Raw genomic sequence first — 16567 nt, forward strand, 5'->3', positions numbered from 1 at the left:
GGATGACAGCGTTAATAAGGCCTCCTAGTCTCATACACACTTCATGCCTCACCTTGTGTAAGTAAGTTCATCAACATGTGCAAAGCATTTAAAGCTCCCCAGATGAATTCCCCAGTTCATGCACTCAGCTAAGCATCACAGACATATATAGCACATCTTGAATATACTGCAAATCTTTCCTTCATAGAAGCAAACTGAGCTGCTGATCAGAACTAAACTGACCAAATTTCTCCCTCCATTGCCTTGTACTGAAACCTTGCGGTAGGCCACAGCCAAAGGAGTGCATAACAGGTACTAACAGTACCAGTTGCATTCAAAGTATAGAGATGATGATTTACCCCATTTTATTCCTCAGTCCATGAATAATTAGATTATAAGTAGTTCGCTAAGCAAGAGCTTCCACAAAAGCAGTGGAAGATCAACAGTAGGAAGTTTCTGCAAACAGACTCAAAGTCATATGAACAGCTATTTAAAACTGTAACATTTAGGCACATCACAGCTTAATTAACTCAGTAACTCATAACTAAGTTATCTGAAGAACTGTCATTTCCAACTGCCCATAATTATATGTGATTTTTAGACTAATAATTATGTTTTGTCCATTCCAAACATGGAATAATCTGATTCTCTACAAAATCTGAATTTTTTAACAATGAAAACTTTCTACAATCTAGGACAAAAAAAAAAAAGATAAAAAAATCTGCCAATGAGCAAGGTTCTTCTTGATACTTCTATCAGATCCTCCGACATACATGTTAAGGTCACATTCAGGTTCAAGCTTTGGCAAGCATGTGACAACTATATAATCCTTTTTAAAGACAGAGAAAAATTATATACTCTAGTATCATTTTTATTCCTACCTAAAATAAATAAATAAATTGAGGATGTGCTTTCAATGTATTGTAAAGTAACCATAAAGAAGAACAGTTTGACTCTTTCTTGTCCTTAGCAGGTATCATGAAACACTCATAGCACTGTCCTTTCACAACACAGAGAAAACTAACACAACAATTTCTCCTACTGTTAGAAGTCTCCTCACAGGTCCCAGACAAGGGTCTTAAATAGGAGAGAAAAACATAGTGTACACCTCTCTCACAACTAACCATCACTATCACATTTTTATGTGCAGCAGGAACCCAAATCAAATTCAAAAGCCTGAATGTGATACTTCCCTCTTGTGAGACCTGGACCTCTCCATGCTGCAGACTGCTGCTCATGCCTGACCTCAGTATTCATTATCAAGACGGAGGCATACACCTTTGTTCCCTTTCAAGCTGGAAGCAGAAATCATTTATTCCTTTTAAAAGGGTAGTGCTATTTTATCCAACAGCAAAGTGGACGGGGCACACACTGACATTGTGGGATGTACATGCCGCATGCCCTCCTTAAACCAGAAAGTATTCAAACCCACAGATCCTACCCTTGAGGAGAGTGCGCCCCATCTCATGCTTTAGGGGGAAGGACAGTCCTGATTCCCCTTGAAGGGCTTCCCCTCTGCAAGCAGGAGCCCAAGACTCACTGGACTGAAGAACCTGGTATTCTGCAGCTCAACTGGGGTGTTCACTTGAGGGAGAGGAGAGGTGAATGCCACCCATGCTCTGAGGACTGTGGCAGAGAACAAATGAAGAGGAAAACCTAATTAACAGCATTTGTGCAAGCATAAGCATGAGGTAAATATCAACTTCTTCTCCCCTGCTAATGCAGACATAGCGTGCAGCATGTGCACAAGAAAAACTTCTGGAAAATATGAAGGTTGAGCTTGCAGGCACCAAAACCCTGAGACCTTCTGGAAATCAAACCTTCAGCTTCTTTGTGACTTCGTTTCCATTCATTAAAGAGGGAATAGTAGTACATACATAGGCATGATATGGGAAGACATTTTTTAAAGACTCTCAGGTTTACAGCTCTTAACATAGCATGTCATAAATGTTCTTAAAATAGTGTTTTGGGCAACAGGGAGGGTTAAAAAGAAGGCAGTTTAAAAAAAAAATAGTTAAAATCAGTTTATTTCACTGTAAATTCCTTCAGCCCACTGATAACATTTGTCACCTTATTACTATGTTTGCATTAAAAAAAAAAAAAAACACAGGAAAAATAAACAAACAAACAAAACACCCACATTATTTCCTCTCCCGTTTTGCTCTTTTATAGGCTTGGAAAAGTTACTGATCATGAAGATTCATCAGCCTCCCAGGCATCCAACCTGTAGATAAAGCCCTTATAACAGGTCCAAATCTCTTCAGAGTCCACCCCTCAAAAGCAAAATGCAGAAGTGCCAAACCATGTTTTACAGTAGCCTTGCAAAATTTATTGTTATGGTATTTTTTTGTTCGGTTAGTTGGCTTTTAAAAATTCCTAACTGCTGAAGGCATGATTACATGACAGTGTTGGTTTTCTTCTTCCAATAAAATTTGAGGATCTATGCTCATGAAAGTTAAGTCTGGACATACAGACCAAAGGTAGGCTCCTAAGGCTTAAAACCCAAAAGATAAAGAACTATAATCCTGACTTTTCTCATACAAATTTGTTACATTTAGGACACTATTTGCTGGCTATCATTTTGTGTCAGGCACTATCCAACATATGGAAAAAAGAGAGCCCTTTCCCCACACTATGTATACACTAAATAGAAAAAAAAAAAAAAAAAAACACCAAAAAAACAAAAACAAACAAAAAAAAACCATAAAGATTATCCTCACTGGACACAGGAGTAATTAGGCCAAAAGACTCAGTGATTTACAGTAATTACCAGTAAGTGTACCACTGACTGTGCCCAGAGCTCAACACTGTTCCAAGACTCTGCTTACCATCTTCTTATAAATTATATTAAATATTACCAAGAAGAAATTGATATCAGAATTCATTACCATTATTTTAGCACTACTCAAGATCAGGAAAAACAAAAACAAATCCTTGGTAATAAGAACCAGTGACCACCAGCAAAGTCCTACTGAACTCACCTCAAAAAACTGGGGACTTTATCAGTCAAACCTTGTGTGAAAAGCCTCATATCATCATTTCCAGTAACTAACTTTGAATGACTTAGATAGTAGTGGGATTTTACTGAAATCCAGCTTTCTGATCTCTCAAATAATGCTAATGTGACTGACAATCAGGCTTGTTTTGATTGGTTTTTTTTTTTTTTCAGAGGCATAAGAAATTCACATGTATTCCTAACAAAACAATGTACTATAAGCACCAGAAAGCAAAAGTACACACATTTGTAAAGTTAAACAGCTGTATATTATTTGTTTACTACCACATATCTGAAGTGTGTGATTCCTAATTTATGTAGAACAAGTAGGCAAGATTGTACATGGTGATACATAAAGTACTTCCAAAGGATTAATCTGAAATCTGCAGGACAAAATGTAGAATTACTGCAGTGTGAAACAGAAATTCAGTAAAACTTGTTTAAACCACTCCACACCATCTTCTATGGTAAAGAGGATGGATCCCATTATACTTGAAAATAAGGGTACAATCAGTTACATTTTTGCCCATTTAAAGTCTGATAGAAAAGTTACTATGTAACACATACATAAAGTATACCAGTTCTCATCTGTGATGAATAGCTAACCTATTATACTAATAGCTTTTACACATCAGAAATGCACTAGGAACATGAAATCATACACCCAAGGACCTAAAATGCAAAAAGAAGAGTCACTAAGGTAGCAAATGATGCTAGTTACCTTTTGGTCTGCAGTCCCTGACCATAATGGCATCAACAAAAAACTCTAGCAACATGAACTCACCCAGCAAAGACCCCACGAAGATGACGATTTGCACTGTGGTGGTGAAATGCCGGTAGGTCTGCTCCTGGCTGTGCTCCTCGCTCTGGGTGACACCAGCCTGGCTGCCGTTCCCACTCGGCCACGCCATGTGCGCAGACGAGGTGTTCCTCATCTCCAGAGCTCTGGTGACAGCCTGGTACGGGGCATGCTCGCTTTCATTCCTCGAGGTCCAGTTTTTGTCGTACCCCATGGTGAAGTTCCCACCTTCCTTGCAGCCACCTAACAACTACAGGTTATGGAGCCCCTGCCTTCAATGACTGAACAGAGCCCACAAGCAAAAAAAGCGCTTCTGAGGACAAAGCCCCACCTCTGACACCTGGAGGCATCTTCACCACATTTCTGTGTCCCTGAGGGCGGGCTTGGCTTATCACGTTTCTACCTCGTAAATCATGACAGCCAGTAAAGAAAAGGAGAAAATGAAGCAGGCTCCTCCTTGAATTTAGCTGTCCCATGGTTCTTGCTTCACAATAACACAGCATTTCCTCAGCATGTTTTACTGCAATAAACGTGATTGAGGAAATTACGGTCCACACCACGGCTCATCCTCCTAACGCTGCCAGCTCACCGTGCGCCCGCCGCGTACATGCCCGCACACACACATTAACACCGGTTTGGAAAAGTTGATGGACCAGAAGCTCGGTCCCTCCGCTCCATCCTCAGCGTTGGCGTTAGCTCTCCTCAGAGCCCTGAGAGAGGAAAGCCGTCTGTTTCCCGCGGCACGGCTCTAGCGCTCTCTCCTCTGCTGCCCGCTCCGCCCCTGCTGAGCCGCGGCTCCGTGCCTGCGCGCTCCGCGCCACGCTGGGCGCCAGGAACACCCTCACACACCGTCCAGTGGCTCCCACTGCACTCCAGCTATTTCTCGGGGAAAATTAATTTGGCTTTGAATCCCCAGGCGGGGGGCACTCGCGCCTCCAATGAATCAAAAAGCCTCCGTCTGATCCTGCGTGACCCGCTCCGAGCGCGCCCCGCACCCAGCGCGGCTGGCGGTGACACTCCCGCTCCTACGCGCGCCAACATCCCGGGCGCCGAGCTGCGCTGCCCCTGCCCCGCCGCGCCGCTCCGGTCCGCGGGCAGCCGCCAAGCCCCGCCGCCCGCGGGAGGCGCTGGCCCGGCGGGGCGGTCCGGGCCGCACAGCTCCCGCCTCCGCCGCGCTCCCGGCGGGGGGGGACCGCCGCCATCACGTGACCGCAGCTCTCAGAGGGGCGGGCGCGCCGCCATTTTGTCAGGGAGCGCCAGGGAGGGCGTTGCTGCTGCCGGCGGGCGGGACCGCGCTCGTCCCTGTCGGTTCGGAAGCGCTGTCTGGAAGCCAGAATCTTTAACCAGGTGTGTTAAAACGGGTTCGTCATTCTGAGGACAGAGTTTCAAACGACAGTGCTAACTTATACATACTATTTTCTAAAAGAGATGTTTTTAACACATAATTTGCCACAAAAACTCCTCTGTAGGCATAAGTTTGGGTTTTAATTGTGCAACAAGTGTGCATCCATCCATATAGCGGGTGCACATTTGTCTTTAATTTGAAGATTTTAGGAGTATGGCTAGTTAAGAATCAAGCCAGAAAAAGGTTTTTCATCCACTGGCCAGTGACTGTGGCAGTGCCGCTGCAGAGCTGGTACCCGTGAGCCGCCCCAAGGCTTGTCACGGACCCCACACCGCAAAACCTGCTATTTCTGTCAGCTCACCCCAGCTCCTGTGAACTCAGATGATAAAGGAAGAAGCCGAGAGCCCTGCCATGGGCTCAAAGACGTTGCTGACCGCAGGGAAGGACGGGCGCCATCCAAGGCACTGGAGGCTCTTGGCCAAGCCTCCATGTGTTTGGGCCTGGCCCTCCGCAGCCTCTTCTTGCTCCCCTGGGAATGTGAGTCTCCCAATCCATTGAGACGTGCGGAGACAACTTTACAACCTATACAATCATAAAACTTTACAACTCACAAAGTTATAAAGCAGGTATGTTTATTCGACGTCGGGTGTAAAGGGGATCAATCCACCATTCGGGCACACCTTCTAAAAATAAGAGGTGTGTTTAAATGCAGTAAGGTGTTACATATTCATAATAACGCCAGGAACACCTATATTCATAACCTTTCCCCGAGAAGGCGGTTCTTATTAAAATGAGTCCCAGGAAATAATTTCCATAGTCCCCTCCTTGACCCCTCCATGTTGCGCCTGCACAGTGCCACCTGGTGGTCTTGAGAAGGGGTCTTTGGGGGTCTTTGGATGAAGGCTCCTTCAGCTTCATCACGGTGAACTTTTTACCTTTAGCTCATTATGCTGAATTGTCTGAAACCCAAACTGCCAAGTCAGTTGAAAACAGATTGGTTCTCCCCTTTTGCTGAAAATCTTTGTTATCTCGTCTCCTCAAGGATAGAGGTGGGTGCTGTAAGACTTCTTTGCATTCAATGAGGCCCTGTTTTTCTTAATATAATTGGTTACATAAAGCTCTAAACTAGGCACTCATTATGTGGTTAACCCTTAAAGTGTTAATTTGTTAGTTCCCTCTATCAATTGCACTGGGCTATTTCCTAGTAATCTGTGTCACTTTCCCACTCCCAGCCTGTCCCCAGGCTAGCTCAGCCTCCTACCCTTTCTTCTCACCCCTACTCCCAACCCCTTCACCTTGTCCAGCCAGTCCCTTTTTTTTTTTCCCACCTTCCCTAGGCAATATTCAGCAGTTTGCACCGTGCTTTCTCCTCACCTTTGTTTCCTGGAACTCCCAAATTGGCTTCTTCCTCCTTTTTGGTCCCCAGCATTCCTGTGGCCATTTTGGCCAGTCTTTCTAACTATGCTCTGACCTCCTCCCCTTCACTTCCCAGCTGCCTGCAAGGTGCTTTCCACGCAGCGGCCCCTTTATTCAGATCCTTTCTCTGGAACCTTTCCCCTCTCTCCTGCACTTCACATACAGTCTCACTTCCCCTCAGCATACACAGTGGGAAGTGAAAGCACACTCTCACATCATTCAATTTTAATGGCTAGAATTAAATTTCAATGTTGTGGGATATGAGAGTTTTAATTTTTGGAAGGGAAGCTTCTGTCCAGTTACAGTCTGGCACACGTTCAGGGTAGGTGGACTCTTCAGTGATGTTCACTGTATTCCAGTTAATCTGTGCAGAACATATAAATATTCAACACACCCCCCTCCAATAATATAATTGGATTTACTTTATACAGATTTTCACAAGGGTAGCTAGCAAAGCCACAGCACTGAAAAAGGTTGTCTCTTCCACCACACCCACCAAATTTTCACACTTCACCTGGGGTATGAGACTTTTAAAAATAAATTCTTAGAATGTTTGTATGTTAGGATGTTATTTTTCTCTGGCTTTCTTCTTGGTGTATGGCAACGTAGCAGAAGATTGGCAAGGAGGTTGGTTAAATGTAAATACGCTCAAGTGACTTGCACATACATCACACTAATTGTTTTACTGACCTTGTGTGCTTCATAAGTAGAACCTCTGTGTTAGATAACATAGGCCTGTGATAAACTCTAGGCACCTTATCACTATGTCTGAGATTTCTGCTTTGTTGTGAGAAAGAGCGAGAGGCTGTGCCTGCTTGAAGCCTTGAAATACAGGTGAACTCAGCAGGCCCAGTGATCTTCTTAACAGGGCTGAAGTGTGCAGTGCCTGCATCCCTGCTTGTGTTACCTCTGCCTGGGAGCTTAGGTGCTACTTTGGAGATCTCCCAATAGAGAGGTAACTAAAACAAAACTCCCTTTTTGCAAATGCATTCATGGCCTCTGGCTCTTCTTGGGATGTGCCTGCATATGTGCACACACTTGGAAACAACAAGTCATTGTAGAAGAAATTAAGAGCAAAAAGTGAAATAGCCTGAGGTAGACATCTGGTCTAGAACATTTCATCGCAACTGGTTAAAATTTTGCCAGGTCACAAAGAACAGGAACAGTCGGGCAGATTTAGCAATGCATAATATTACCTGACCCACTTGTCATTACACAGTGTAACATGGGAGAAGTTCCTGTGTACTGGGCTGCAAGCCCCACTCAAAGTGCTTGGAAAGTGTAAATCCATAATTTCTGTTAAAGAAAATTTTACTGAAGTTTCTTAATTACTTGTTGCATCATATCTTCACATTGGTTATTCTTGCTATGCCTTTGTGTGGGAGAGAAGATCATTCTGTGGCCTGGAAACTTATTTCTAGTCTTTAACAAGAGAGACTACTTATACAAATTGAGAGATGAACACATCCAGCTGCACCAGCAGTTCAAATACAGCAGTTACTTCTCAGAAGATGCAATGAACTAGTGGGCAATTACAGTGCCCCAGGTCACATTTGACTGCAAAAAGAGATCTCTCTTGTTGTCAGATAAACACAGCTTTGGTTACGCATTTCCTACAAAAAATTTAAAAACCACACACACACACAAACACACAAAAAAAACACCAGACAGAAAAACGCTGCCACTAAAGGTACATTCCAAGCGTTCCCAGACATTGTAAGGAACAGACAACAGCACCAGAACAGCGACACGGTTTAAGATTTGCTTTTGGTTAGATACTTAATGACATTATGAAACTACCAGTTATTAAATAAATTATAACCCCAGCTGGGACCATATGAATTATGGAATAGTAAACAAAAGTATGCATGTAACAAGTTTTCAATTTCAGAAGGACAAACTGAGGGCTATAGAAACTATTCATTAGAGTAAGTCCCTCCTTAAGTGACCTATTTATAACAGGAGGTCTGTACTTGAAGGTCAGGGAGTGAAGTGAACATCACCAAAACTCCATTGATTGTAAACCTTGTAAGTAAAAGAGAAGCATTAGAGGATTTTTCATGAAATTACAAAAGTAACTGCAACTGTACAGATTTAAAATAGTACAAGTATGGCTCTGAAACTCGTTTCACTCATTTTCAATTAAGATGACAGAATTTGATATTTAGGGGAAAGATAATATAACTAATGGAGATCCTGGTATGAACATGACTAGGTCTGAGGCAGAAGAAAAACTCCCAGATTCAGTTCATTCCATCTCAGCAGACCAGACTTGTTTCCTACATTTCCTAACAAATGAACACCTAAGTATAGTCTATGAGTGCAGGGCAGCAAGGTACAGACTGCTGTAGCATTTTTCAGTGCCTGGGGATTACACACCTAACAGATGAGCCTGTATGTATTAATTTACTTGGGTTTTTTTTTTTCATTAAGATCCCAGAACTTCAAAGGCTACATCATCTTGTGACAATCTTTCTGTTCAGTGGTTACCACATGAACTGACTGAAGAAAATGACATTTTCTTCACAGCTTACCACTGCTCCCTGCCAGCGGCCACAATGCCCTCCCTGGCACTCCCTGACAAAATGGCGGCATGCCCGCTGTGGGGGACTACGGTGGGTCCGTGGATTCCCTGACGGAGGGCATGGGAACAGAAATAAGCCTTGAAGATATGAAGGCCTACCCGTGAGAAAGATGGGAGTAAAGGAGTATCCGGAGATGTTAAGGATGTACCCGCGAGAGAGAAGGGAGTAGAAGATTAACATTGATGATAGCAAAAATAGCCAATGAGATGTTACTGCTGTAAATTGTAACCAATAGTGAAGAGACATGTGAATTGGTAAAACTGTATAAAAATGCACTTGTGGCAATAAATGGCGTCTACTACTTTCATCCTGGAAGAACTTGGTCTATATCGTTTGTCCGTCTCAACCACGACACGCCCGCCCTGCTGAGAGCTGCCTCTCTCTGGCAAGTCCCACCAAGGAGACCCAGGGGCTGAGAGGGTCTCACAGAGTCTGGCTTTACTTTATGTTTGGAGCTCAGCGAACCAGAGGGTAAGGCTGCTCACACTCCACCTCCTGGTAGTCCTAAGCAATCCCCAGTGGAAACTTTTTTTTTTTAATTTCCACATGGATTTGTATCCTGGCCCAACTCTACATGAAATCCATTCTGAACGTTGTGGTTCTTTTTCCCCTTTCCAAACCTTTCTCAAGGCCTATTAAAAACAAACAAACAAACAAAACCAAACCAAACCAAACAAACAAACAAAAAAAAACCAAACACAAAACAAAACACCTGTACAGTGACTACTTGTATTGGGTGCATTATCTCTATAGTTGCAGATCTACCTGGAGCATATCTTGGGGAAGTTCACATTGCACTTTAGGAAAAGGTTCTTCACTGAGAGGGTGGTTGGTCACGGGAACAAGCTCCCCAGAGAAGCAGTCACAGCATGAAACCTGTCAAAGTTCCAGGAGCACCTGGAGAACACTCTTGGTCATATGATTAACTTTTAGGCGGTCCTCCGAGGAGCAGGGAGTTGGACTTAGCGATCCTTTTAAGTCTCTTCCAACTCGAGATACTCTGTGACTCAGTCATGCGCAGCCTCCGCAGCTGTGAGAACGGCGCGTTTGGCACGAAGCACGCAGGACCACGCGTGGCCGCGGGGGCTGAGCGGTCAGACAGCCGCGGGCCGTACACGCCGGTGCCCCACGGGGCGGCGGGGCCCTCAACGAGCCAGCGAGCGCCGTCGGCTCCACGTCCCTGCACAGCGCGGGGCTACCGCGATGCTGAGGGAGCCGCCAGCCCACCGCACCCCGGCACACAGTCCTGCTGCGGCTGCCACACCGGCCCCGTTCCGTCCCGCAGCCACCGCCACCCCACGCTCCACCTGGACCCAAGCGGGGCCGGGCGGCCCCGGCTCCTCCTCCCGCCGCGGTGGAGGCGGTGCTGGGACGCGGCCGCCGCTGGGCCGGCCCCACTTCCAGGGTGGCAGCGCGGCGGGGCCTCCGCCATGGCTGCCAGCAGCCTCCCGCCGGGGAGCTGACATGGCCCGGCCGAGCGGCGCGCAGCTGCGGTCGGCGGAGGTGGCCGAGGAGCCGCCAGAGAGCTACCAGCTCCGGCAGGAGAACGAGCTCCAGGTGCTGGAGTCCATTTACGGGCAGGACTTCCAGGATCTGCGGCAGCACCAGGCCTGGAAGGTAGCGAGCGGGGCCCCCGCGGCTGGCCCGCTCCCGGCGCGGGTGCCGGGGCGCGGGGAGGCCGCCGGGGCAGGGCAAGGCCGGGGCGTGGGGCGGCCTGACCCGAGCAGGGCCGCGCTGTCCGGCGGAGCGGGGCGGCCCCTCGCCTGGCCTCTGCCAGCGGCCTCGGCCCTTCTGTGTCTGAGCGCTGTCTGCGCCCATTGGTGGCTGGAGAGGCAGCGCCGCTTGTTCTCGGTCCCCCCAGCGAACGAGGAGCAGTGGGTCCCGGGGTGCGCAGGGCCGCTGGCGCTGGCCGCGGGCGGGCGGTGGGAACGGTGTCAGTGGTGTGTGGCTGCTCCCAGGTCCTGGTTATCTGCCTCTGGCTGCCGCCCGCTCGTCTCCCCACCTCGGTAGGCGGCCGTGCGGCTGCTGCCGCTGCGATTAATCCTCTGGATCGGTGCCTTCGCACTGTAATTAGTGCTGTGCATGTAGCTTGCATTTTGATTAATTGTCAGGGGTTTTTTTTTTTAATTGCTTCTTCGTTCATCCGTCCATTCCTTAACCAACTAATTAGATACATGCTTAACTAATTAACCTCATCGGCATACATGTTGTTGATCTTTGCATATGTATTATATGCAATGGTTTACTCAAGCTATGGCTGTTGCCGTTAGAACTTAATACTTTACCTTTCATTTTTGTAGTTGAGGGCTTTTTAATTGCAACTAATTAGTGTGTAGGTCTAGTAGTCACTACACTTTTTGATTCACAATGTCCACAATGTGTAATGAAAAAATTTTTTCCAGCTGTGTCTGTGGCGATTTTGCTGTACCTGGAGGTACTGGTCACTCTTTTCAGTTCTTCGAGTTCACTGTCATCTTCTTGTGTCTTTAGTTTCTACAAAATATCAAAACCTCTGCTCTATTCTTTTGATATAAATCTGAACATAAAATTCTTGCAGAAACATATTTGTTGGTGGTTTCGGTTTGGTTTTGTTTGGTTGGTTTGATTTTTTTGTGGTTTTGTTGTTTTGGTTTTTTGTGGGTTTTTTTTTTTAATGGATTTTGACATGAACACTTAGTAATTTGCTGTTTTTTCAGAAGCGCTGCAGACCTCACTCCCTATTAAATTTATACCTGACTTTCTCTTCGCTTAATCTGTTCTTTTCCTTGTTGGAAATGCAAAGGGAAAATAGAGGGGATAGTGACCATCTTTTAACCTGTTTCCATATTTGTTATTCCATGTGGTCTTATTTCCCTACCTGTGTATCACGTTTGCAAGGTTTGACTTGTTTAGTTGGCTGATTTTGTTTGTTTGTTCATTGTTATGTGTTGTTGTTTTGGTTTGGGTTGGATTTTTTCCCCCAATACCTTGATTTTCTAATTAAAAAATAAAAAATGTAGAATATATGGATGTGTTTTACTTTATTTTGATTTTGAGTAGGCGATTTGAACAGGATGGGGGGAAAGGTAATACTTGTTAAAATTATTTTTTATGCCAAAACCCAAAACATAAATTAAATACTATCCATTTGTTTGGCCACACAAGGTGTGTACAGATGTGATGTTATAGTCTGTTTCTGTGTCAGAATATAAAATATTGACTAGTCTTTATTAGTGATCTAAAACAAACACAAAAGAAACAATATTGTTCATATAATTAATGCTTTAATTAGTGGTATTCCATAAAGAACCTGTATTACATTTATTTAACTTTTTTTCCTACTGCTAGCATACAGTAAGTAGAATACAAGGGGTTTATTTTAAAACCTTCTTTTTGATTAGTCTGAATCATATTTATAATAGCTGTAAGTACACTTACCTGAAGAAGTTCTAAAAGTATACTGGATAAACTGTGGTAAGCAGTGATCCACTTCACTCTCAATGAGCAATGTCAATACATAAATATATTTTTTCATGGTTTGGATGGTCTAACCAGAATTCTACCATCACATAGATTCTGATAGTTTTGAGCTTTAGAACCAAACACCCCTTTTAAATAAAAAGTTTTGTTTTCCTTTTTAGGTGCGGCAGCCTCCTGAAATTAATTTAGTGCTGCGTCCTCAGGGATTGACCAGTGATAATGAAGTGTATGCCAAAGTTGATCTGTGGGTCAAGTGTCCACATAGTTACCCTGATACGTGAGTGAATATTAAAACCTTTTTTCTCTGAACATTTTTCTCAGTTTTCTGTACTAATGAAGTACAAGCTAGAAAAAACTCTTATTCTTGCTTTCTCTGTGTCAGTATTTGTTAAGGCTGTGATATTTTATAACAGGCGACTATAAAATTTAACAGCTGGATTGGATGCGGTATCTTGTGCAATGGGAGATGCATTTGTCAGTGCAAGACTACAGCCCAAATTTTTAGCTTGAGAAGATGTAAATACAGGTGTACCTGCTGGCATCTTAGTGCCTTTTTTAAACTTTGTCAGCTCATGACCTGCTGAGAAAGGGACTGAACCTTCATTTTGAAAGCAGTCTGCTGTCTTAGTTCTATCTGCTGTCCCTGTTTTCTGCTGGATTAGCCTTTTGGAAGAGTTCTCCATAGAGAATGTAGAAAAAATAGCAGGTGATCAGCCCCCTCCCCCCAGCATTTTGGGTTGGCAAGTAATTTCTGGGTTGAGTGTTTTGCTCTGTGCCCCATTTCATTCAGTCCTTATGCCACTGGTTGTGTGCGCAGCACAGCTCCTCTGAGCCTGTCCATTTGTGCTGTGGCCTAAGCAGTGTATAGCGAAAGTGCTGTTCCTTACCAAGGGAGAGCTCAGTTACACCCTGTTACATGGCACATCAGAGCCACTCTAATTTTTTTATTTTTTTTTTAATTTAAGATAGCTTATCTACAGACATTTTACCTGTTTACTTCACTACAAATTTAGCTGTTATTTATTTATTGCACATGTTTCTTTAGGTTTGTGTAACCTGTATAATGGTGATAACAAAAATTTAAATGCCTAAATGTTATGCTAGTAATATTTTTAAGGGACTGTTATGTAAATTACTGGCTAAGAGTTTAATTATAAGAGTCTGCAGAGTTTCTTTGGTAGTTCTTTGGCTAAGTATAACTGACAGCTAATCTACAGCCATAAAAAATAATGGCTGGGAATATAAAACAGTATTTCTGGTTGTATTCGATATTATAGATGTAATATTTATGTACTGCTTATTTGAGTATCGACTAATTGCCAAATTACTATAAACTCACTACTTTCTCCCTCACTCTGTTTTTATCAACGTTCTGTTGCTTTTTACACTCAATTTTTCTAATGAGGACTTTTTTATGTTTTGTTGCTGTCCTCCAGTGTCCCTGAAATACAACTAAAAAATTCAAAAGGCTTGTCAAATGAGAAAATAAACGAGTTAAAATCTGGACTAGCTGAACTGGCAAAACAGCGCTGTGGAGAGGTAAGAGCTTTTCATTTCCTTGAAGAATTTACTCTGGACCTAAGTCGTTCTAAAAAATTGTGTGGTATAATGTAGTGGAGTACATGCACATTAGAAGTATAAGTTGCATTGCTCTGAAGGAAGGAGAGACTTTCTTTCTTAAGAACGTTTCTAATTAATGAAAGTTTGGAATATGTGTGCTTTTAAAATACAGTGCATGTGCAAATCGCACAAGCTTTATCCCTATTTAAAGGTTCCTGTTGTTCTAAGTTATTTCACAGTATTAAAGGCAATACTAACTAAGGGAGTTTTCTACACTTTTCAGATTAGTTTGAATTTTTAAGTGGCTCTACCTGTTTAAGCAAACAGCAGTTTTGTGGGGAGTTTTTCAGTGTGACCTTGTTCGTCTGATGCTGAACTGAAGGGCAAGAGACCTTAGTTATAACACCAGTTCAACAGTTGACTAATGTGGCTGTAGCACTGTCACTCTGTGCCCTTGGGCCTTTTTTTCCCTCTTTTGTTTAGGCATAGTGATACTTGACTTCCCCTCAAATAGGATATAAAGAGAAAGCTGGAGAAACATGTGAGGCCTGTATTTATTTTAAGGGATTTTATAAGTCCCCAGGTATGTTTGGTATTAATCGTACCTTTCCATTGCTGCTGAGAACTGATATTATTCAAAGAGGTTCTAGCAAACATTGAATTCTTGGTAAAAGCAGGGTTTATGGTATGTTTTCTGTCACTATTTGAAAATGTTACAGATGAACACATTTGATTTGTTCAACTTGCCTTTTTAAAAGTGAGAAGTGCACAGCTGTGGAAGGTATATGCTGAAATGGGATAATATTTTGCTTTCAATTTCCTAAGCCTGTCAACTTTACAGGTTTGGCAGTGGTTGCCTGTCTTTCAGTCTTGCCACATAAAGCCTTTTTTCCATTTCCATACTATATTTCTATTTCAATTGCCAACTGCTATGCAGAGGCTTTCAAAAGTACTGTTTTAGCCAGATACATTCTGTTCAATAATGAATCATTCCTCATTTTTTTTTAGTACCTTTGAAAGTTAGGCATTTAACAGTGTATTCTGTTGTGGGTTTTTTTTTTCTTTCTTTCTTTTGCTAGTCATGGTGCTATGGATGATAGGAAATACAAGTTGCAAGTTCTCTAGGTAACCTCTGCACTGTGAGATACATGCTCAGTCTGCTCACAGCTGATCTCAGCAGTGCTCTTGGCCTGTAGAACTTAAAATCCCAGTTTGATTCCTGATTGTATTGAAAGGAGCTACAAACACGTTATAGGTTTTCCTGATGTTAATTTTCTAAAGAGAGAATCATGCTTGCTCCAGGGATGTGTAGATAGAGTTGTGAGTTACGTATATGATACACATTTTTTATGAATGACAGACACAGTGCAGTCCTGAATTACTTTCTCTGCAGGGAAAGGCTGATAACTATTTTCTCTGCCTTGTCAAGTATTCTTCATTAAAGTGTACTCTGCAAGACAGAAACTTTGAGTATGCCTCAGTTACCAGTCAAACTGAACAGCAGATTGCTTGTTGTCCTCTAATTATTGAGATGCCTTCTGTCTTTTTTTTTTTTTAATACATGTGTATGCATTATGCATCCATGCTTGTCTTGCATGCTGAACAGTAACTTGGGGAAGATTGTTTTCCTTTGCACATCAGATGTATGTATTGTGCTATTCTTTCTTTTCTGAATTAGATCTTGGCTCCATTCTGACTTTCAGGCAGGGAATTCAGTGTTTGAGAATCTTCTAAATGTCAGCCTTCTACAGGCAGATGATACAATTTGGTATGGCTGTTCTCCCACCTCTACATGCAAATCCAGCTCAGTGCTACTGTTGACTGCTGGGATGCATCTCTCTGCTGTATTATTTAATTTTGGAGATACAGTGGTCTACTAGCCCTGTGGATTGCTTGAATTCATGAAGGGATACTACTAGACTGATGAAAGCTGAAGCCCTGACAGGGCAGTAGATCATCAGTACATACCTAGTTCAAGTAAGCAGTAAGTGAAAATTGATTCCAACCTTGCAAAACACATAGCAGGTTTCAGCTGAGTTTTCAGTGCAGTTCTTGTTTTAGTAGTTGTGGTTATATGAACGTGCAATGCCTTAAGTGGCTTTACAGTTCTAATTGGGGTGCAGTTAGTTGGGTGCAGAGGAAGGATTAGATTTCATGTTAGCAGTGAAATAAGTAACTATTTAATAGTATTTGATACTGTGATAGACAATTGCAAAGGATTTTTGCTGTGGTAGCTCGTAAATCCTAAACTAATATTTTTGTGAATAAGAAAAGGTGCCTAAAAGAAGATGAGAGAAGGGATTTTTTTAATATTTATTTATTCTTAGAAAAATAAGCTGTTTGAAATTGTCTGACTTTCAGTAGTTTTCACCATCTTTGTACTGTGGTCAGGGATTTTTTGTGTTACAGTTTATTAATAATATTTCTGA

At 43.0% G+C, this 16567-nt stretch overlaps 2 protein-coding genes and 1 long non-coding RNA gene across 10 annotated transcripts in view; 2 read left to right on the forward strand and 1 right to left on the reverse strand.

The window, feature by feature from the left end:
- GPR176 (G protein-coupled receptor 176) overlaps positions 1-3987 on the reverse strand; it is a gene marked incomplete at both ends in the record, with an annotated part of 42761 nt that extends 38774 nt beyond the window's left edge. The window contains one exon of the mRNA XM_080345673.1: positions 3759-3987. Within this exon, the coding sequence (XP_080201799.1) occupies positions 3759-3987 (229 nt within the window). The remainder of the gene's footprint in view (positions 1-3758) is intronic.
- Positions 3988-5030: 1043 nt separating this feature from the next.
- LOC308041269 lies at positions 5031-10375 on the forward strand. Its single transcript, XR_013922209.1, has 3 exons — positions 5031-5120; positions 5475-5744; positions 9064-10375. It is a non-coding gene; the product is annotated as an uncharacterized lncRNA (long non-coding RNA).
- A 95-nt stretch (positions 10376-10470) lies between these two features.
- Positions 10471-16567, forward strand: part of EIF2AK4 (eukaryotic translation initiation factor 2 alpha kinase 4) — a 45129-nt gene continuing 39032 nt past the window's right edge. For all 8 annotated transcript variants that reach the window (XR_013922228.1, XM_080346084.1, XM_080346086.1 and 5 more), the window contains exons 1-3: positions 10471-10736; positions 12740-12855; positions 14015-14117. Coding sequence is in view for 7 of the 8 variants with exons in the window: in XM_080346084.1 (XP_080202210.1) it covers positions 10584-10736; positions 12740-12855; positions 14015-14117 (372 nt within the window). In the remaining variant the exon portion in view is untranslated. The remainder of the gene's footprint in view (positions 10737-12739; positions 12856-14014; positions 14118-16567) is intronic.

This window comes from Nesoenas mayeri (assembly GCF_963082525.1).
Source record: "Nesoenas mayeri genome assembly, chromosome: 5".
Lineage (NCBI taxonomy): Eukaryota > Metazoa > Chordata > Aves > Columbiformes > Columbidae > Nesoenas > Nesoenas mayeri.